We start from the raw sequence: 23,191 nt of genomic DNA on the forward strand, positions 1-23,191 counted from the left end.
GGCATTATGTGATATATGTATGTGCCAAATTTCAACTGGCCAGTGACCTCTGGTCAGTGCAATTTCACAGTGCTTTCAACAGACTATCTGCTGCCATAATTTGTGTCGCTCTTTCTCGCACATTAACCCCCCCAGTAGACATGCATGACATGCTGCTTAGTATGGCTTTAGAATCCAGGGCAGTCGGAACTTATGTCTTATGTCACTGTCGCTGAGGCAGTAGTGCTCCCATCTGGCATGTTGCTAAGCCTGTTCACAGCAAGAGTGACAGTTCAGATATCCCTCCTGCAGAGTCGAGAGCAAAATATGTGCCAGAAAGAATCTCTAACACAGTCCTATCAGGGTAAATGAAAAAACACAGACACTTGATTATTTCAGCACTCTTGGCTCTTTGTTAAAATCGTCTATAGATGCTTTACATGTATACAGTGCAAATGCACAAAAGCACAATGGACACCATTCAGTGACAGAGATTATTCAGATTTGTTACAGTGATATAGACAATTTATTTTTTTAAGAATGCTTGACTTCATGGTCCTTTAGACAGGATAGTTTGATTAGACTCTCGTCTGCCTTTGGGATAGATGGTTATAATGATGACCTTAAGCCATGAGAAGACGAGGCCTTTCAGAGGTCAGAGCAAATGCAGATTCACAAATGGCCTTCACTGGTCTTTCTTCCACTTCCCTGTTCATTGTGTGTGTGTGTGTGTGTGTGTGTGTGTGTGTGTGTGTGTATATATATATATATATATATATATATATATATATATATATATATATATATATATATATATATGTATATGTATGTATATGTATGTATGTATGAGTAATCCAATGGCCTTAAGATTTTAGGCCAATTTGACTACCTTGACAATTTTTCCCTTTTTGATTTTTCTTTCATTGTTTCTTTCTTTTTTTTTCTAAAATGATATGAACATCCAATGGAAAACTCTAAGACCTGAGAGAATTTTGGTGCTGCGACACAGAACAAAGAAAACACTGTGGCATTTTTAGCTCAACATTTACCAGTCTTCCATTAACATGGCTTTCGTACAAAACTGCCGTACACAAGCTATCTAATCAACCAAAATAAAAATACAACAGTAACATTTAATGTTTAGACATAACCACACAAATATTAATTCTGTTCATATAATTTCCCTTTTTCTCAAAATTCTCCTTAATTATGTTTTAATTTATTTTGTATCCCTTTTTTATCTATACATTTTTTCTTTTCTTTAAAATACAGTGAATTGTATTGGGCACACAAACATGACATAAAGACACTATTTTTTTTTTTTTTACTGATATAATCATAATGATTTCTCAGTTCAGCTCAAAAGATCTTCCCTAGTGTCGGGGGGATTTATCTTTATACGTTAATAGTACAGTATGCACAAGCTTTGATAGTAGTCCCTCATGGTCTTTGCTTCTTTCTTCTGCAAGTTCATAAGCCCTAACTTTAAAGACTCATCCGTCCACTACCAGTCATTGGTCCACTTAGTTTTTCCCCGCCTCTCCTCATTTCATTTTTAAAAATCATTTTCTTGACTTATTGGCTTTTCTTGGCTGCATTGGATTTGGTTTTGGTGATGTAGGCTTCGAAGAAGAACTGGCAGAAGAGCACAAAGTAGCTGAGGTACATGAGGGAAGACCAAACAATGTTCTGCACGTGGGACGGGCACTCTTGGCCTTGCTGCATCCACGAATACACCAGGTAGTTAACCATGCAGCCCATCACCATCTGGGTGATCTGCGTCAAGGTGATGAACATGGCGAACTTGCGAGAGATTTTGAAGCCGGCGGCCCGAAGAGCGTAGTAAGAATACATGACGGCGTGCACCAGATAGTTCATGGTCATGAACCAGCCCCCGCCAGCCACCATGTCCTTGTAGGAGTACCAGGAATAGAGCAAAACTGTGATGTGATGATACCAGTGCAGGAATATCAGCTTTTGTTTACGTAACACGATGAATAGTGTGTCTCCTGAAAGTATAAGTGCAAGAGACTGATTATGACAGATACAGAAAGAAAGGGAATAGAAGGAGTAAAAGATTTTACAATTATTTGGTGAAAAAGGCTGGACTCTGTGCAACTAGTGGCTGTCTCAGATATGCTATGTGTTTTTTTTTTTTTTTTTGGATTTTGAAAATGGTGATAGTATTGTGTTATTGATTCAGTGAGTAAAGGTTAATGTTTGAAGCTAAACTTGCATTTTATAGACCTTGAATATTTGAATATCTAATCAGGGCAAGGTTTGCCAATGCATTCAGCAGACAAAACTAGTTTTATTTGGCTAAATGTAACAAGGTCAAACAGTGTAGACATTCAAAACTTTAAAGCTACAAATTCAGTCATTAAAGTTGTAAATTATCAACTGTAAGCTCCACTAGCCTAGCCTAGTCTCAGCCTCAGAAGTCAACCCCACGGATCATTGGCTGAAAGTCTGATGCATTTAGCACACAAAAGTGGAAACGTTTCAGGAGTTTCGGAATCATCATCGGATTGGTTGAATTGTACAGTATTTCCAGGAAATGTGTGTGTCGTGTTCTTTAATGGAAGAACACCTGGAAACGTACCATGATATGATGCCGTTAAACCCTTTCATGAAATAAAGCTGTTGTTTACAACTGACATCGAGTGCTTATTAGGATCAGCTAAACATTGGATTCTCAAAAGTATGTAAAATATTCAAAAAAAGTTCACGGCACAGAATCCTTAAAATATGTCAGCGAGTTTACTGTTATTGTGGCAACATTTGCAGGCAGATAGTTTATTTGTATTTATTTTTTTTGTAAGAGAGAAAATGATCATAAACTATAATGAGAAAAAATACGGAATAAATTTGTGGATGTGTAACAAAAAAACTGCGCAACAGATCATGCGATTGGATAACTTTGGAGTCGCAGTTTCAGAACTTTGTCAGACATTGTGTTCCCAAACATCAGGCATCTGCCTCAGAAATCAGGATAACACGACAACATTTGTTATATGATCAGCGTTTCATCTGCACACTATGAAGCACAACTCCTTTATCAGTTTTGAAAATTTAATCCCTGGTTGCAGCTACTTTTTATTACTGACCCTTTGCACCGTTTTCCCAGGAGTTCTTCCCAATTTCTTCCAAGAGAAGTGCCCGATCAAGGAATTCGGCTCTTTATGGTGTCAAACAGGGTCATACAGAGCAATACTCAAAAAAAGAAACTTATACGACCCTGTACAAGTGTAATTTTTTTTTTTTTTTTTTTTTTTTTTTTATCCATGTTTAACATGAGAATCCAACTCTTAAGAAGTGGAAATAAGTCAGAATGCATGAAATCGCATCACACCTTCCATTGAAAAATGAATACATTAATAAACATTACTTTTATTTGATCAAAAATGCAATAATATCACTATTATTATTGTTGTATTACATAACATTACTTAAAACTTAAACTTAAAATAGATAGCAAACAGCTATGTCACTTTGATGGATTTGAATGCATCCTTGCTAAATAACATTATTCATTTATTTAAAAAAAAATATTTGCTGGTATAGGGGAGTTAGTTGTTGTTAAATTGTTCACTTTAAATTGTCCATAAATGAATATCGTAGAGCAAGTGTGTTATTGCAGCTGATCAAAGGTCTATCACAGGCCATCATGACTCGTTGTGCTCGGCCTGTCCCTAGGAAGGATGTTAATGGTCCTCATGTTGTCTCTCTTTTTGTTTCTACAATGGGCCTGGTAGCCCACTACCCACCAGGACATAGCAAACACAATAGGCCAATGCAGGCGGAAAATACAACCACTAGCCTAGATTCTAGACTTGGGGTTATGCTGCAAGGTTCACGCTAACAGATTCTGTTACGCTTTCACAACCAATTATTTCCATGTAGATGAATGCTGGGCCCCTCAGTAGTGCTTTGTCACTGGAGCAAGCTACACAGAAGAGGCAGAACGTATTTACCTGAAAGCATTGAACTAATTTTTTTTCCATGTTAAAGGATTACAGTTGTTTTAAAAAGAATTGAGGATTTGGGACCTCTGGTAATGTGATTACAACTGTTTATACTTTGTGGCTGTCATATATTTACATAAACTGATGTTTTCGGTTTAACAGTGTGAGAATGGAGACCTACGACTTAAAAAATAGACATCATAAATACATAATCTCACCTAGTTCAGGTGCCTTGCTAAGGACAAAAGCATAGGCCCAGAACTTGCTGACTGGTCCGTTGTAGAAACTCTGATCGCACACTGACTGCTTTAGGCCTTTGGTCATCAAGATGTTCATCATGTAGCCTCCAGTTCTGATGGCACCAAATATACTGACGAAGGAGGTGCAACAAAACAAAAAAAAAAAATACATTTTAAATCACACTCAATTGACTTTTTAAATGATATATACTTCATTTATGTGTTAGTGCACATAGCATTAATAAGAAAGAAAACTAGGCTTTATTTTATTCAGCTGTGAAGCTGCTTTCACACAACCAGTATTGTATAAAGCGCTATACAAGTAAAGGTGACTTGACTTTATTTTTATTGGGTGTGCTTATTTGAGACTTTACATTGTGTGGCTGGGCAGCACAGTTTTAGGTTTCGTATAATGACTGCCAAAGGTTGGATCATGTGATAAACCTGGAAGTGTGATTTAGTGTTGATCTCCACACATAGAAGAGTGGGATGTATCTTTTTAAAAGTTAGATGACATGTTAAGGTGCAAGCTCAATACAATATTATATATGCAGGCCTCTTGTGTACCATATATGCAGGTCTTTATGTAGTAACTTGGAACGAGGAAGTGGCTTGTTTTTCTGGCTATAATGAACACCATTAATCTGCTAAAACATGAAACAATTTATAAACGCACAGCATTCATTACAGTGTGTTATGTGCAAAAAGGCATCACTTTAAACACAAAGTGCACATCTAAGAAATATGAAGTGTCTTAAACAATTTTAAACTATAATCTGTTAGCAAACCGCTTTTATCTTGCACTGCCATTGCATTATGACATCTGATTGAATGGTCCGTGAAAGCTTTAGAAATGTCTCTATTAATGATGGCCTATGTGGGTTATTACTTTGCATATTATTTATTTACGTTTATATTTCCATCACTCATAGCATTGCAATATGTTAAGTAAGCAAATATGTTTTAGCACTAAGATACGCACTTAAATATTTGCATGCAAGACCTATGACTCATTTATCTATAGACATATTTACCTGAAGGCTGCAAGTGTTAAAGACCATAGTACTAAAGGTTTCCTCAATTCAAACTTCTCCCTTTGTTTCATTAAATGCCGCCCACCAAGTATGCAGGCAGCGTAGAGCGCAGAGAAGAGGAAGGACTTCTTCCTGTAAAGAATGAAATGGCAAAAAAATTGAAAAGTCAAAAGAAAACTTCACTTCAACCTTCAACCTTCAACTTGACCGTCTGCTCAACATATTTTGAATCATTTTGATGGATTTACTTTTTTTTTTTTTTTGAGGTTTAAATTTGAAGCCGATCTCTTGATGTAATGAAAACTATTCCAGGTCAGATTACATTAGTATTTTGAACATTTTATTTATAAAATATCAGGACCAACTATGAAACCTATATGCTGTAAGTTTTCATAATGCTTTTATCTAAACTATATATTCATATGCAAGAACACATTTTGTTATTTCTTAATGTCTTTTATGCTTACTGAGGGTGGATTTGATCATAAATACAGTAAAAAAAAAAAAAATAATATTTATAAATATATTTTACTATTTAAAAATATTTTAGCTTTTCTGTAATATGCTGATCTGCTGCTCTGAAACATTTCTTATTAAGCAACTTTTTTCGACATTAATATTAATGTTTTTGTGGAAATCGAGCATCGCGTTAGTTCAGTCAGGCCACGTTAGTCACGCTTGCATCAGCTGACAGTCAGCTGTTCCTGACGTGTCCCAATCCAGTCTTGACACCTATCACCTGCGGTCTATTTAAATTCCCATTATTCAGTGTCTCTTCCATCTCATTGCTGCTTGCAATTAACTCCCTCCTCCAACCCCAATTCCACCAACTGAACCTGTAATCCGATCTAACTTGTTCTTTCTTTACAGTGTCTTCATTGGAAGCAGTCTCTATCACATTTTCTTTACAACTCATGTAATTGTGAATTGTAATTATATATGCCCAGAACATAACCATACCGCCAACACTAACTGTATGCAATTATAATTGTCATAAATATACTTGACGGAAGTGGTCCTGATTGAAACCCTGATTCTTTAATGAATAGATATACAAAAAAAAAAAAAAAAAGATTATAAAAATAAACATTGTTTATTTTAAACAGAAATGCATCGGGAAAAATCAGGAGTGCATTTTCTTTTTTGATGAATTAAGCCATGTTTTATATGGAAACGCACATCCTCCATATTACATAGTCAAATTTGCAGACTTTGCATATGGTGAAACAACTGCCTGCAAACTGGTCCCTTGACTATTCTGACTATATTATACTGCAGTTATGTAGCTGTTACAAAAGCAGCAGCAAAGCCAGAGCTTATTCCAGCTCGCAATTCCAGTCTTTAAAAATTGCGTACTGGTTTGTAGTGTGTGCACACTATAAAAACAAATACCTGTATAATGCGTTAAGGTTTTCAGATGTATACACCTCAGAATGTAATAAATTTGGCTTAGCAACTTTGTCCAAATGCGTCAAACATTACACAAATATGCAATTGTTTCTTAAATCATATATTCATCACTAATATGTTGCCAAAATGAAATGAGCTTTTCATCACAAACAGCTTATTGGGCTTATTTTGACAGCTTGTGATGCTTTTATGATCTCATATCTGGCAGTGTTGTAATGCATTTATCTGATAGCTGGAAATATCCAACATGCAGTCTAAATACTGAGGGTATTCTGATGCCCCCTAAGTCTGATTTGCAATAAATTAGTTTCCATAAGTCTTCATCCGTGTCTCTTTGGAAAGGTGGTGGGGGGGGGGTCATTGGAAAGAAAACATTCTGGTTCCAACGTTCTGACACCATTAGGAAATCTCTGTATAAAGTATGTCTGTTAAACACATTATGACAAAATTATGCCCAAGGGTACTAATATTTAAAACCTAACATAAACTGTTAAAACATAACAATATCAAAATTTCAGACGCCATTACCAACATGAGAGAGATTTTTGAGACCATGCTCACAAACTAAACCAAAACAATGGCATGTAATAATAAATTAAAAAACAAAAGCAAAATCACAAACAAAACAACTGTTTTAGGTACTTGATATTCACACCATAATCAAGTAAATATTATCAAAGAGTCTATGTGTAATAATACCCAATAAATGCTGTCAGAGTTTGGCCAAAAAACAGGCCTTTAAATAAAATGAACAGTGTTTCTCATTCTTATTAAAATTAAAACTTTAATTAATAACGACAGCATCTTTATTTTTTTTATTTTTTTTTCGGTTAATGGCAGAAGTCAGTCAGATGGGAGCTTTGCCAGTCCAGCATCCAGCTGGCATTACAAGCCACAACTGGGGCATGTCTCTCCCTGCCAGTATCATCTCCAGGAAGATGTGTGTAACTTTGTTCTCTTTCCAAGAACTAGTTCAATCGGTGAACAAGGAGGTTCTTCTGTTTTAATTACTCCATTTGCATATTGGTAAAGCCTCAGACAATTCAGAATTCAGGTGATACATAATTAAATCAAAATTGATTGTATAGTAGTAGTGCTAATCTTCTTTTTTTATATATTTAACAATCTGTACGCCTGTATGTATAACCTATATAGGTTCTGCCCACTGGATGTGAGAGAAACTGACCTCACTCTGCTCAGAACAGTGGGTTCATTCTATGCATACAGCCCCCCTCCAACCTTGAACTGTCATTGCATTGTTCTTTGTGTACAAAGGGAGGCTGCAGCAGTATACACATATTTTATTGGACCAATTTATCAGTGTTATTGGATGACCGAACTCTTGTTTCTAATCAGTTAAATGTACTGGGTTTAATTGCTCACACGAACAGACTTCACAGTGCCAGCGAGCAGGAAGCTTCTACTTGAGAAAACCGCTGGCAGCAAGATGCTGCTATTGTAATCTAGCTTCTGTCTTTGTATGCCATTATGTATCATGCCAGAACCAAACGTTAGATGCAGCTAGATGTTGGGATTTTAATTTTTGTCAATTTATTTATTTTTAAATCACGAGACATGTTTTGGGGAGGACTTCAAATATCCTGCTAGAAGAGTGAGAGCTTGGCATACGGCACACAAATGCAGTAAAGCACTGCCTTTCTACTGACCACCCAATGGCGATGCAAGAGAATATTCCCATCAGGCTTTGTTACCATGTCAGTAAAGCAGAGCTAGCGGAGCTTTTGTATGATGCAATAAAAATTATCTACAAAGAGACAGTAGGACAGAAATATCTTAAACAACAAATATTTGATATAAAACTAACATTCACGTCCTGCGTCATCATCTTCCAGTAAGTAGGTCTATGTATTGCAAGACCATCAAGTCCTTGACTTCTTCATCTGTGTTTTTGTCTATGCTCTCATTTTTCCAGCTGAGAGCATCAGACGTGTAGTGGACAAAGACTGATGGTGAAGTTACCTGCAAGGGCTCACATCTGGCCCAAGCTGTTTAAGATAGAAATGCTTCCCAAGTCATTTAGAGCCGCTAAATAAACAGAATTTGCAGCCTAATAGCAGTTTTAGGCTAATGACGACAGCAGAATCTGTTCTGCTAGATTCAGTGATTTTTAACCTAACGCAGCACAATGTTTGAAAAGTGCAGGATGGTAGAATTCATGTACAAGCACAGAAAATATATTCTGTCAGAGAAAAATCTTGGTATAAGGATTTTTTTTTTTTCCATGTTACAGGAGTAGTTCACCCATAAATGAAAAATGTATTTACCATTGGGCCATCCAATATGAATTGGAACAGATTTGGAGCAATTTAACATTAGATCACTTGCTCACCAGTAGATCCTCTGCTGTAAATGGGTGCCGTCAAGTACAAACGGCTACTAAAAACATCAGTTATCCACAAGCAATCCACATGACTCCAGTCCATCAGTTAATGGCTTGTGAAGCGAGAAGCTGCATGTTTGTAATACATGCATCATTAAAACATTTTAACCAGTGCTTCTGGCTAAAATACAAGTTCTCTATCCATGGTTTAATCAAGAGAGAAATAGTCTAGGATCAATCACTGTTTTCAAGTGAAAACAGTCAAAAATAGGTCTTAACAAATATGTCAGTGGATTTTGATGAGAGAAGACGACAAGAGATCTACTTTTCACTGGAGGAAGCATTATTTGGAGGTTTTTATTGACTGGTCTTTCAGCAAGAAGGGACAGTTTAAAGTTAAGATAGATTTGTTTCTTACGTGCAGCATTTAATTTCACAAGATGTTAATTAATGGAATGGAGTCATGTTGATTACTTGTGGATTATTGCAACATTTTTATCAACTGTTTGGACTCTCATTCTGATGGCACCCATTCACTGCAGCAGATCCACTGGCCAGCAAGTGATGCAATGCTAAATTTCTCCAAACCTGTTTGAAAAACGTATCTACATCTTGGTTTGCTTGGAGTACATTTTAAGCAATTATTTGGTCTGAATTACTAATTTAAGATAAAAAAAATACGTTTGTTTAAATTCTTTTTTTTTTTCTCTCAAGCTAAACTGTTTCTGGCTAAGTACGATAGCGTGGCTAAGACTAAACAAACCAGTGGTTGATGTTATAATTTGTGACATGTTTGTAAGGGCTTTAGCCAGAGGTATTTGTTTTCTCTCCAAACATCAAATGCAATCTCTTCTTCAGGGTTACTTGCATTGAAAATAGAAACAAGGTGACTGCTCTTTCAGAGATTTTTTTTTGTCATTGGTTGTGGTTGAGAAGCAAAGGCTTTACGTTTTGTCAAAGACCTTTTTGAAGTGTGAGTTGAAGGTTGCAGGAAAAGCATATCTTATTTCTAAACACACAGTAATCTCTCAAGGTCAGTGGAATGGTGTACTAAAAAGTGACTGTCTGCATAAATAAGATCATATTAAATGACACTTATTGCAGGGACAATGGTTTGTGGTGCCCCTCTATGCATCTCTATTATGTAGGCCTGGCAGTCTGTGCAAGAATCAGTCAACTTTTATTTATCCACACTATTTTTCTGTCTGCTTGTGTCTTTATTTTGAGAGACAGACTCTTACAATGAGAGCTCATTAAAGAAAGTTTTGGGCAGTGCAGCATAGTGAGGATAGAGAATAAAAATACACCCAGATTAGAGATGACCTGTGGCTATCTTCACAACCTGAGGTTAATTCTCTCTGGTCGAGCCAGACCAACACAAAACATGGCATAACGCATAGGCTATGGCAGCTCTTTCTTGTTGATCTTCGCTGAGATGTTCTGCCAATCAAAAAACACATAATAGTAACCAAAAAAAGATAACAACAAGGTATGTACTTTTCAGTTCTGTATTTTATTTAGCAGTTTAAACCTAATCATAATAACTTATAATAAAAAAAAAAAAAAATTAAGAATGTATTTACTTATTTAAAATGGCAAGAACAGATGCCAATATGGCCTCCATCTAGCAGGTATGACTCAGCACTGTCAAATATTAATTACCTTCATTTTAGTAAAGTCATGTTTTACATAACAGGTACATGACCTGGAAACTCACATCCACGTTTATTGCTACAAACGCTGAATGTATGAGCAGCGGCACACCTATTGAAATGCCAGAAGTATTGAATTTGAAACAATGAAAAATATTTCAACACATTTTCACAAGGCCAATTCCTTTGAAGGAAGTTCTCTGTTAAGGACTTCTATGTCTGTCACATTTTAAATGCTTGTTACCTATGGAAACACAGGGTGCTTTATAAACCTGTATTGCAGCAATCTATTCATATAACTCAATATACTTGTATTTTGAAACACCTGCGTTTATTCAGGAATAACTCAGGAATTGTTCATCAAAGCTTATATTCTGGCTGTTTCTGAATATCAAGTATGCAAAGTTCGGACTTTGCAAGTTCGACCAATGTGAGGACATGAAGTGAATTTTCAAATAGATGTTATTGTTATAAATAAACTGCAGATTTGAGTTTTAAACGACTACATTCTAACCTGAAAAGCTTAAAACTACATTTCATGACAACAATATTATAATGAGAAATACTCAAATAGAGTATGCAGGTTTTTATCCTCTGCCACTAATGCTTGTTGGTTGGTGTGAAATGCATTGTGGGATACCTAACTGCCTGAAGTTCACACAAGTCACCTCTTGATGTATCCACGATAATAGGGGAGGAGCAAGAACCAATCCAGGGATTTGAACTGAACTTGGTTAGATGTAAACTATGAATTGGAACTGATAAGTTAGTTTCACAAGTCCACCAGAACACAAGTACATACGAGACTGCATGTTGAAAAATGGCTTCCGTTTCCCTGATCATCGCGAATGATCACGAATGCAAGGATCCTGTGGTGCTGCAGTCATTCATCACAGAGCAGAAGAGCGTTGGATTATTAAAGCTGAGACGTGCGCCTAGCAGTTGCTTTTTAAATCAGAACAGGGGTGGGGTTCTGAAAAATGCTTTTCAAGCAAATGTTTAGTCTCCGTGTCTATGCATTAGCCTTGAATTCAAAATGTGAATTACAAGGCTGATCTATAGTCTTAAAAAATGCTGAGTAACGGAACAGCTAATTGGTATTTAAACCGTTTGTTCATCCCCTCACTCAGCTGAATGAACATTAGCAAAGATGTGGGTTGTTAGAAATCTTATATTTCTTAGATGAAAGGTGGAACAGTAAATAATAATAATAATTAAAATAAAATGGACAAACAGGGAGGGCCATTATCATACCCATAAAATGTCACTACAACAATGTATTGTGAAACCACAGGACTTGTGACATTTGAAGTTAACTAAATTCCTGGATGGAAGTGTGGCTCAGTGGTTGAGCAATGCATTAGCAGTGTGAAAGGTTGTGGGTTCAATTCCCTGGGAACAGACATATGGGTAAAAAATGTATAGCCTGAATGCACTGTAAGTCGCTTTGGATAAAACTGTCTGCTAAATGCATAAGTGTAAGTCTGTGCTGAATTTATATTTATGACTTGTTATGATTTAATGACTTGGTTAACTTGAAGTGTCAGATAAATGTGTCTCTGATTTATTTATTTTTTCTTATGTGACTGTGGCCAGCGAGTAGGTGCTGTGCAGGTTACACTTACAGTGATATGTCTCAACAATGAAAAAATAAAGTTAAAAATAAAAATCAATGAACTACTCTAAAAGGACAGTAAGCTATTTTATGCATATGTTTCCATACAATGAAAGTGAATAGAAACTGAGTTTGTTAGTTTCCATAAAATCTAATAAACATTGGAAAGAGAATGAAAAAGTGTTTTGAGTGTAAATTATGACTAATGAAGAATTGCAGCGTTTAGGTAAACTATGTCTTTAAATCTGCATTTCAGCGTTAAAACCATTCAAACAGCACATGACAAAGTCATTTCTTTGCGTTTTTAATTAATCAGAAACGGGCTTAACTGATAAACAAAACAAGAATTATAAAACTCAAAACACACGGTACTTTCACTTTTCAAGACTGTGTTTCTCCACACAGGAAGGCACACGAGAGATGGTAAATCTGATGCAAGCATCCCCGAGAAGTCAGCACAGAGGACGCGGATACGTGATTGGTCAGATGCGTGTCAGCAGACATCAACAACCGCATCCTATTGGTTAGTTATGAATTCCAACCCAGCCTCACCGTCTCCAAACGCGCTACATAATTGTAAAAGCGTGAAATTGATCCATGGCGAGTAATCGAGTTGACGTTACCATGTGCCAGATATTTTAAACAAACACCAGAATTTCCAAACAGGGAATAGTGGCAAATGCACCCTAACTAGCCATGATTTCTGACATCAACTACAGAATCATCCACAGGCACCTATTTATTATTATAGATTGTATAAAGAAGACAATACACAAAGTCCTCCTATGCCGCAAATCGACTAAGGTCATGTCCTGGCATGCATGCGTGTGATTCCATTTAATTACCTGAATTATGGCGTTCACATTTTGCTACAGAGATTGTGGGCTAGGCTAGGATTTGAGGTAGTGATTCGGATGTCCGACTCATTTTCGCGAATCGGTTCATTTGAACAATTCGTTTAAAAAAGCCTGACCACGAGATGCCTGATAAACCGGTGTACTCTACGTTTCAGTAAAATCGCATCCGTTTTATATATACAGTTTAATAAAAATAAAAAATAACGGTTTGTGTAAGATATGAACCAGTGCGGTATCTTAGAGGACGAAAGATCCAAATGTCACGAATGACACAAGCAGACCATCATCACCTTAAATAGGCTTTGAATCTGATTAGAGTGCGGCGATGCTTCAAATATAGCGTCGCTCATTACACGTAGATCATTTGTGATATTAAATAGTACACAATGCTGAAATATTGAGTCTCGAGGAGGGGAATCACACAGTGCATCATGGTCTGGATGGTACCTGCCACTCGACTTTGAAGAGTCCCCTGACGGTTTTTAAGCATTCGGCTTAATGCATGGTTCAAATGTTTAAAATGCTAGTCACCCGGTGCAAAACAATGTTCTGATGAATGGCTTTGTTGGCATCACAGCTGTGATTATTATGGTCCAGCTTATCTATCATGCATCAGAGCTACTGTAACGTTACCAGTTCTCCTGCATCCATCGAATGGCTTCATCTTCATTGAATTGCCTCTCGAATTCGTATTCTTGCAAAGCCAACACCGACATGGTCTCCCGTCCTTTTAACGCTCACTGTAGAACGTTACCCTTTCTTTATCGACTAAACGAGTTCAGTTTCACGGATTTCCTATCAATGTCTCGCAGAGTCGCAGGCTCAACTCCAGCCTTGCCCTCGCATCGCTCTTGCCACCCCAGCACACTCGTTAAGCTGTTCTCGAATGCCAGCCTGACACTCAGCCCGAGTCGGCATACGCCCTCCTCTCTTATGAGGAAGAGGAGCGCGCGGTCCTAATGCCGCAGAACCGATGCATCCTTCCGAGCTGTCGTCATCCCAGACAGCGGTGACCTTTGGCATACATTCGTGTTTGAGGAAATAAATCAAAAAAAAAAGAGCCCACAAAACCAAACACATATGTTTGCGCACTGCAAAAAAAAAAATTAACTGGCCCCTCTATTGTTGGGTTAATAACTTAGTAGCCTACTCAGAAGTTAGATTGTTAACTGTCTTTAATGAATGATCTGGCAATGAACAGAAAATAACTCGAGCTGGCCCACCTTGGCACAACTGCTGTTGTTCTGTATGCTGCAAAAATATCTGAGATAAATTGGCGGTTTTTATTATTAAACCAATCAGCAATCTTGAATACTGGAACCATAGTTACAATTGAATATTTATTTTTTGTTATTTAATTATATACATTAAATTATGTTATTATGTTATGACTTAGACATTTTTACATTTTTGAACACTATTGGCGGCCCACCTGCAATACCACCGTGGTCCACAGGTTGATCTAGATAATGGCTGAATACTTTGTAAACAAGCCAAACAAATTGTCCACACACTGGTAAAACTTTCCCCAAAGAATTTATTGGTAGGCCTACTGGTATTATGTTTTAACTATCAGGTCTTCATCAGGGTCAGTGTAAGGACAATTTTTTTTATGCTTGAATTTATTATTATTTTTTATTTTATTTTATTTATTTCTTTCTTTTTTTTTTTTTGTCTGAGCCTTCAGGTTTTTTAGGATGTGCTTTTTTTTGTATTTTTGACTTTGGATGCGTTGTACCTTTTTATGCAAATGCATACTTAAAAGAATTCAAAATATAAAAATTTTTTTTGAACACTTCATAATTCCCATAGTTCCTGTTTCATAGTTTAGATTACTTCACTGTTATTAAAAAATGTGGAAAATAGTAATAATAAAGTATGATTAATAAAAACAGTAATTTAACAGTTTTCTGTTTTAAAATATTGAAATTATATATATATATATATATATATATATATATATATATATATATATATATATATATATATATATATATATATATATATATATATATAAAAAACTGTAAAGTTTTCAGACAGACTGGGTGATGGTGAGAGTACTGTCTCTTGGCAGACTCCTTGCTCCTTCTGAATTGGTGCTCTGCATTTAACCCATCTAAGTGCACACACTAAGCAGTGAGTAGGGAACAAACCGTTAACTTACACCCGGAGCAGTGGGCAGCTGTTTTTTCCAGCACCCAGGGAGCAATTGGAGATTCAGTGCCTTGCTCAATAAAATACTAGTGGCCTAAGACTTGCTCTTATTTCTTTGTCAAAAATGAATAATTATCCTTCAGTTGTTGTTGCTGGGACTGTGATGGGCTGAGGCACAATAGTAGTAGAGTAAGGGGAAAAGATTTGGGCCAACACGTGGAGGAGTGATGATTTCTCTGCTGTGGCATAGAATCAAAACCACAGAGATGAACAAAATTAATTCTTGGATATGCACATGGGCTTGGCCTATACCATCCAGAGGGGTGTCAATGTAACGCTTCTTCTCGGATAACTCGTTAAATGCATTAAGTGAAAGAGAAAACGCAGAGTTGGTGTTCCACACATTTAATGGCTGGTACACGACAACGCACTCCTCTCATACATGAGAGATTAACTCTTTCTTGGCGTTACAAATAAAGTAAAGAGAAAAATAACAACGAGAAGGCAGAGCGTACTTATCATCCATGGGGGTCCTCATTAAACACACATATAGTCCTTCTGCGTCATCACCACATAGCGTGCGTTACAAGTCAAGTGATTAGTCTCTTAAAGGGCACACCGCACTATAATGTGATACATGCAAAATACATAGTTTTGGCCGTTACAGTCACCAGTAAGATTATCAACTAAATTACATTTAATCTTACAATAAATGTTATAACAGAGGATATCAGTTTACTTTAGCCTGTACATATGTTTTTGATCAGTTTTTTTTTTTTATTGTGATATCAATTTACCTGTCAAATTGTGCTGCTATAATACCTTTACTTTAGTCATTTGTGTTTTTGCTCTCATGGAGGATGAAAGTATAATTATGGATGATGTCTAATTAGAGCAAAACTGAATTACAAATTGATCACATAACAATGGTCTGGTGAAAGTGGCATTATTGCATTTGATCTTTCCCGATGATTGATATTATGTAAACAGAAAATGATTTCTATCAGTAAAGTATACTGTTAAGGCTGATATGTTTGATTATAAAGATCGCTCCGATCATTTTCTCATACTGTCCGTGGAGCCAAATCTAATAGCATAATGACTGTGGGTTTTTTTTTCCCCCCCTTAAAAACGCTTTTCCGCAAACATGTCCAATCCTCATTTGTCATCCTCGGATTAAACATGTCAGATCCTGTAGTTAAAAAAAGAGCTTGTCTGATATTGAGCCAATGCTGTGTGTTGATCATCTAAGTTATTCTGTAAAGATTAATGCTTACCTTTCATTTAACAAATGCATTTACTACAGTAATGTCAGAAATATTGAATTATGGAGTAATTATTTCAGAGATGCGATGTGCAGACTGGGGATAAAAGTAAAACATCATAATGGGATGAAATGTACACATTCTGTGGTTCACAATTCCCACAATTTATTATTCACAATTCATATAATAATAGCATGATAGAGCATCACATCAACTTAGTAAATTATTATTATTTTGAAATTAATGTTATATAATTTATATTTTTAATTGTATTATATAATTTATCATTTAAATTATATTATATAATTTATATTTTAATCACTCCATAATTCAATATTTATGACATTACTGTAGTAGGCAAAACTGTTAATTTTATTTTTATTTTTATTTATTTTTTTTGCACACAATTTGTCTGTACAACACTTTTTGTCTTGCTCCTCTTTATTGTTGCACCATCTTGTGGTCATGTACTGAAACAACCGTTCTCTGGTGAAATTTCAGTAGGCTACATTAATGTTTTTGAACACAAATTTTTGTCAAACTGAAACAAATAAATAAATTGATAATTTTAATATTAATTTTCACCTGCATCAGTTAATGTGCAAAAAAAAAAAGTTACATTTTTGAGATGTGAGATCTACATCTACAGTATTGGCCCATTGATCTTAAAAACAACTCTTTAGCAAATTATCACCATCTGTCTTATAGAAAGCTGTTGTGACTGCTTGAACAAATTGTTCACACATCCTGAGCTGAGAGAGGTTAGGGTGCAGAAGACTATTATAATGTTAATGTAAAATTAACTTCGTTAAAAATATCCGTTTCTTAAATAAGGATAGAGGTGTGGGACATTAAACGGTCGAATACTCTCAATTATGGGTCTGTACTTTTAATTTTAATAGTTGTACTGCCCCCTGTTGGACGTGTATAGCACTTGTATTACAAACATTTGAAATTGTGCTTCAGGCATTAAGGATTTAGTTAGGTGTGGTGGAGTTTTGAATGTATTATATCACAGGGCATTAGATGATGTTTTAGAAAGTACAGTACATTTTATAAACAAATTACAGCAATTATTCTCCCATCTCCTAATAATGGGGGCAACAATCTAAGCCATAGTTACACAATTACATTCATATCTTATTATTGTATCAGGCTGGCATTGATAGCCTGTATTGTTTCTTTATATGTAGATTTCCCATCTAAATCCACAGCAGGAAACATCATGAAACACTGCATTTGCTGCATTAAGTTGGAAAGTCAGATAAAAAGCTCTACTGCAGCTAATCAAGCCATCACAGAGACAAAATCGAGACAGAGCTGATGGATGGACACAAAATAGTCTGTTCCATTCCTAAACCCTCTGCCATTACTGCAGCTACAGATCCATTAATGTCGTTCAGCTCACGTCATCTTTCCACTGAGATTAGCAGGATTTTGGAGCACAAACTGCGGCACGTAATGAGGAGGATGTTTGAAAAAGAATCACAGTAGATTGCTTTCACTGGTTTTTTAAGCAGCCTGCGGGTTCAAACCTGTCTCCCCTTATGAAAGATTAATACGTCAGATGAAGGCTGCGGTGTATGCATTTAAATACATCTTCCAGGGTCGCAGAACATTGTGCATCTAAGCTTGCCGCGTAAAGCTCTGCAGAGCATGATTTGTTTATAATAACTGACTTATTGAATATTTTCTCATGCAGCTGACATACAGTATATTTTAGCAACTAGTCAGTAAGTTGTGTAGTAACAGCGTTGATATGGTTGTCTTGCTTGAGGCTTTATGCTCTTGACCTATTCACATTTGATGTGTTAAAGCTTAAGCGAATGATGATGTCATATCTGTGAAAGGTGATGAGGTTGAGAGAGCTGGAGTTTTTTTGTTACTGTTAACACTGAGCTTCACAATGCTGTCATTCATTCTCTTCTTACCTTTCACTTAATTCTTTAGGCACTGCAGGCACACACACGGTTTAACACCAGTTGCAACTCTTATACATTGTCTTGTCAACTTTTGTGTGTGTATGCAGCTGCTTTTCAAAAGCAAGTGCAGAATTGACAGAACAATAGAGAAGACTACAGTATATATCCTGGGCCTGTGTGGAGCTCTGCTCTGTTTTAGGGTGTGTGCTTCCTATAGCATGACTAGTTCCTTTTGAATTGTTTATGAAAAGAAAATGGCCAACAGGTATTCGGTAAAAAAAAAAAAAAGATATTTAAATATATCTTTTTGCATGTCTTTATTCACCACAAACTTAGACATATATTGCATGTTGTTTTATCAGTGGCTATTTCTTGACAGAATAACTGTTTGTTTCATTGTCTAATGCTTAAGAAATATTTAATTTCTTTCTTTTTTTTCAGATAAATTGCTAGTATTATTATACTACATATTGGCAAGTATTTGCATGTATTATGCATGCTGCATATCAACATGAAGTAGCTACATCCTCCCAATATTATTGGAACACAATCAAAGCTGTTATTTTGGGGAAATATTCTGTATCTCTATGCATCCAAAATTAAAAGCTTCTCGCAGTCTGGACAGCTTATAGGCTTTATTTAAGCATTGCATTACATCATCAGTTCTCCGTTACATGCTTCCCACTGCAAAACAATAGAGAAATGTTGCGGTTGGGCCTCTTCACTAAAACTATCTTTGTTAATTCCACACACATCCGTGCATCTGTGATTTCATGGTACTCACTGTGTGGAATCTCTAATTGATTTTAGAGTCAAAACATTTAAGATGTTTCTTTTTATTATAAGTTGAGAAAGCAGGAAGTGTCTAAGTCATCGGAGTGTTCTCCATGTCTGATCATTCACACGCTCACACACACACGCCTACAGCCAGCGAAGCCGTCCCGACATCACACTCAGCTCATCAAAGGCAGGGCCGTGTCAGACACACACACCCGAATACACAAAAAGAACACTCAAGCATGTCAAAGGATAGATATATACACGGATACACACAAGCTCTGGCACATCCTAAAAAAGGTAGACACACACTTTGACCAACGAAACACAAGTACATCAGTTGAAAGGGTATAGACATGCATGTTAGCAATATGCCAAAACTTTTTCCAAACACAAAAAGAACAGAGATATGCACACAGAGAACATATGAGAGAAGAGCACATCTAGATGCAGGTACAGACACATAGTTGCTCTAGAAAGCATAATCGTGACTTTTTTTCAAACAATGGTCTGATCTTAAAAGAGTAGTTCGCCCAAAAAATAAAAAACATTTAACCTCTGTTGTTCCAAACCTGTTGGAGAGCATTTATTTTAAAAACAAAAGAAGGTATTTTGAAATCTCTCTCTCTCCCTCCTGTTTTAGACCTCTTTCATTGTGCAGACAAAAACAACTGAAACATTCTTCTTGTCTTCTTTTGTGAACCACAGAAAAAAGAAATTCAAACATGATTGGAATGACATTAGGGTGAGCAAAAGACAGAATTTACATTTTTGGGTCAACTATTCCTTTAACTAAAGGCAGTGACAGGTGAAGTTTTCCATACACAACTCCACACATACATATTCTCTCAGCAATTCAAGCTCACCACTTTAAAAAACCTCCAGCTCAGTCAGTATAGGATGTATGGAGTCATTTTGGGTCAGTATCAGCTGGCCTGTACTCATTTTCTCATTTAATAGACAATGGAGAGGTACATTTTAGAACATAATGAATGAAGCATCCTACTCTTAAATAACTTTATTCTCACGCAAGAGACATCGTAGGTTTGTTCTTGACTAGTGAGTTTCCAAGAGAAAGCATGGCAGCTAATAGTCGAAATAACGCTGTTGTAGGTCTGTAATGCCAAGGTAACGCTAATGTTTTATGCATTTTTGTACTGGATTTACTTGAACAAGAAAAGAAAGAAAAAAAAAAGGAAATGGAAAGTTCATGGCTGTTAGTGAATTTTGGAACTGACACATAACCTTTGCATTGATTAGCCATGTGGACATCTGTTTTTGTACAGTGCCAATAATCATCTCAAAATAGCCAAACGTCAGCTGATTAACTGGCCTGTTTAATATCGTTCTGTCCCTTCCGTCGACAAACATTTGAGATTTATGTTATGCTAATTTGTAATGGGAAATTACCATTAGTGATAATGTAAAAAAAATACATTTTAAGTAAATATTTTATTTTTTAATGTGGAAATATGAATATTGTCGTATTCCTTTTAGTTCTGAACGTGTTAGTCAGTGTTGTTGTTCTCGGAGAACTAAGTAAACGCGAGAATGTGTGAGGTCATCTCACCCCGACCTTGCGCTTAAATGGCTTCAATCTGATTGGACAGTCTGTGCTTTTGCCACGATGAGTGGTAACAACATCGTAGTCCAGTTCATCAATATCATACTAGGCATACTCATGCAGTTTACGACGACAGCGGACACAATGAAACTGGCTTTTTGACCAGTAATGTCTGGTCAGTAGAACTTGTAGGATATTGGAAAAACAGGAGCAAATGAAAACATGTTTAGCCTATCCACTACAACCTAATATAGGCTACCATCGATTATTTATTTTTTTCTAAACAGATTTTACGTACCTCTCTTTATCTTAGGATATTCTAAAAATATTTAATCATCGAAAGGTAAATAATTGTTGCAAAAATTAGGTAAACATTTCAGTTGTTCCACCCATTCACACTCAGAACTGTAGACTAACACATATTCAATCTACAGAGAGTTAATTTGTGAGCATTTGACTAGTCCATGTTATCACACATTGCTGGATTTCAGAAAGTATAAGGGGTTTAACGAAATTTCTGAAGGCATTTAAAAGTAGATTTGGTGTTATTTGGCGCAGCTGTTAGTCATTAATCAAAATGAAATGCTGCAAAATGTTAAATAGCCGATCTACTGCAAACTCAATATGCGATATGAATTGAATTACACTGAATTATAGATTGTAGCCTATTTAACTTTTTTTTGTGCTAATGCTGGAACACAAAAAAAAATATTATAAGAGACCATTGCACAGTTTGAATAAATAATAAAAAAAGCCAATTATTACGGAAATCAGAAGTGATAACAATATTAGCTATAATATATAAATATTTTTAAATACATTCAGAAAGACATCCGCATTAAGAGTTAGGCCTACGGCAATTTTGAAAATAAAAAATATAGGAATTAGCCTCTTTCAAATGTAAACGTAAGCTTGGCTATTTCTTAGCTTCAACATGCATAATTATGGTATAAATTTACAATTAACGTTGACACTGAACAAACAATTCAAGCTGCAATCAAATAAATATTCCGCTTCAGGGAGTAGGCTATCTGAATGAACGTATTAAATAAGCTACATTTTCTCGAAAAGAAACGACTAAAATTCCTTAAGCAACGTGTTTTGTGTCGGTTCATAAGTTAACTAAGAACACGGCAAGACAACAACTGTAGGCCTACACTGTGCAGGGAAGCTTATAGAAAACGCGAGTTACAAATGATTGCAAACTTTTGGCGCTTCTTCCTTATCATGCAAGGGCATGCTTTTAGTTTTCTGCTGATAATGCGCATTAAAACTCCTTACCTTTATGCAGTCTTCTAGAGAATAGACGGAACAGCTTTCTCAGCTGTGTTTATGTCGACTGAAGGGTCGAAGTGAAGTGTCGACTGGATCTGCTCTGTATTGCTCCCGTGGGCCCCCCACTCACAGTGTTTATTGAGGTGTGTATTGGGACCCTAGACCGTCATGTTGCTGGGAATGAATAAGTTAGGCCTGGTTAGATTGAGAGCTCTGCGCTGAGAGAATCAGGAATGTGTACACCTGAAAATGTGTGATTTAGATTTTAGACAAGTGTTTGTTGTAAGATGCTTTAAATTAGCATTAGCATTTACTTTTCATTCAACTGCAGTGCTAATTTTCAGTAACTTTAATAGTGCCATTCAGTCTTACAATTTCACACTTGTTCATTCTGCCTCATTAATCATCATTACATGAGAGCATTCATGTTAAATAGCTCGCTTGTGTTGTACCCAAAGTAAACGTTCTCTCATTCTGATCTGTGCGCGCTGTAACATGACTTTAATGGATAGAAACACACTCACACACGCCTGTCTGTCGCATACCTCTCTTTGGTTTGATTGCTCTTCTATAAATGAGATCGTCTGTGAGAGATCTTTTATCGGCTAGGCCTACATGCATCAGTGCAGTTAATGATGGACAACAGACAAGGCCTAACAATAGTAACAGTGAGAAAGAAAATAGTCGATATGCTTATTAAATTGGAATTAAATAACGTCAACTCGAGAGTCAACAGGTCTATACAAGAGTATAGTTTTTTTATTATTATTATTTAAGGGTGCGAGACATTTCTATAATCATCTTTCGTTATTTATTGTAAAGCATTTTCTATACAGTAATTTGATGTGGCGAACTTTTATTTGTTTACAGTCAACTGACACTTAGTGTCGCGATTAATTATATGCGCATTTCTATGTTTTGCGCAGTGGGGTGGAACTTTATATAGCCTATGCTATTATTATAGGCTACGTAACCCATAGGCTACTATGAGATATGAGTCTTGTTTACAACTTAACCAACTGATCCGATTAGCTTTATACTGGTCCATCATGTATCACATCATATTTATGTATTATTATTATTATTATCATTATTATTTTTTAAAGAGTTCAGCTGGGAGATGACTCAGTGATGTGTGGTCC

At 36.1% G+C, this 23,191-nt stretch overlaps 1 protein-coding gene and 1 long non-coding RNA gene across 9 annotated transcripts in view; one reads left to right on the forward strand and one right to left on the reverse strand.

The window, feature by feature from the left end:
• LOC128027169 (uncharacterized) overlaps nucleotides 1-23,191 on the forward strand; it is a 77,247-nt gene that overhangs the window by 1,913 nt on the left and 52,143 nt on the right. For all 3 annotated transcript variants that reach the window (XR_008186641.1, XR_008186640.1, XR_008186639.1), the window contains exon 2: nucleotides 12,641-12,758. This is a non-coding gene — a long non-coding RNA (uncharacterized LOC128027169). The remainder of the gene's footprint in view (nucleotides 1-12,640; nucleotides 12,759-23,191) is intronic.
• Nucleotides 370-22,368, reverse strand: LOC128027167 (elongation of very long chain fatty acids protein 6-like). 6 transcript variants are annotated; one of them, XM_052614487.1, is made up of 5 exons: nucleotides 22,056-22,368; nucleotides 5,218-5,349; nucleotides 4,751-4,830; nucleotides 4,163-4,314; nucleotides 370-1,988 (listed from the first exon to the last, which is right to left on the reverse strand). In XM_052614487.1, exons 2-5 carry the CDS (start codon nucleotides 5,242-5,244, stop codon nucleotides 1,555-1,557), a joined length of 693 nt encoding a protein of 230 aa, XP_052470447.1. In that variant the 5' UTR covers nucleotides 5,245-5,349; nucleotides 22,056-22,368; the 3' UTR covers nucleotides 370-1,554. The 6 variants fall into 6 exon arrangements, with proteins under 6 accessions (XP_052470447.1, XP_052470448.1, XP_052470446.1 ...); XM_052614488.1 differs by lacking the exon at nucleotides 22,056-22,368 and adding an exon at nucleotides 13,726-14,025 and having other exon boundaries at nucleotides 4,751-4,827; XM_052614486.1 differs by lacking the exon at nucleotides 22,056-22,368 and adding an exon at nucleotides 13,726-14,025.

Source organism: Carassius gibelio, chromosome A14, assembly GCF_023724105.1.
Source record: "Carassius gibelio isolate Cgi1373 ecotype wild population from Czech Republic chromosome A14, carGib1.2-hapl.c, whole genome shotgun sequence".
Taxonomy (NCBI): Eukaryota; Metazoa; Chordata; class Actinopteri; order Cypriniformes; family Cyprinidae; genus Carassius; species Carassius gibelio.

Bases quoted from the DNA above. Each gene is read 5' to 3' on its own strand.
- LOC128027167 (XM_052614485.1), bottom strand. From the start codon at position 13,808: ATGTCGGTGTTGGCTTTGCAAGAATACGAATTCGAGAGGCAATTCAAT. The intron at 5,350-13,725 runs GTAACGTTACAG...CATTCTTTACAG, and splicing joins CGATGGATGCAGGAGAACTG to GAAGAAGTCCTTCCTCTTCT. The intron at 4,315-5,217 runs GTAAATATGTCT...CTCCTTCGTCAG, and splicing joins TTAACACTTGCAGCCTTCAG to TATATTTGGTGCCATCAGAA.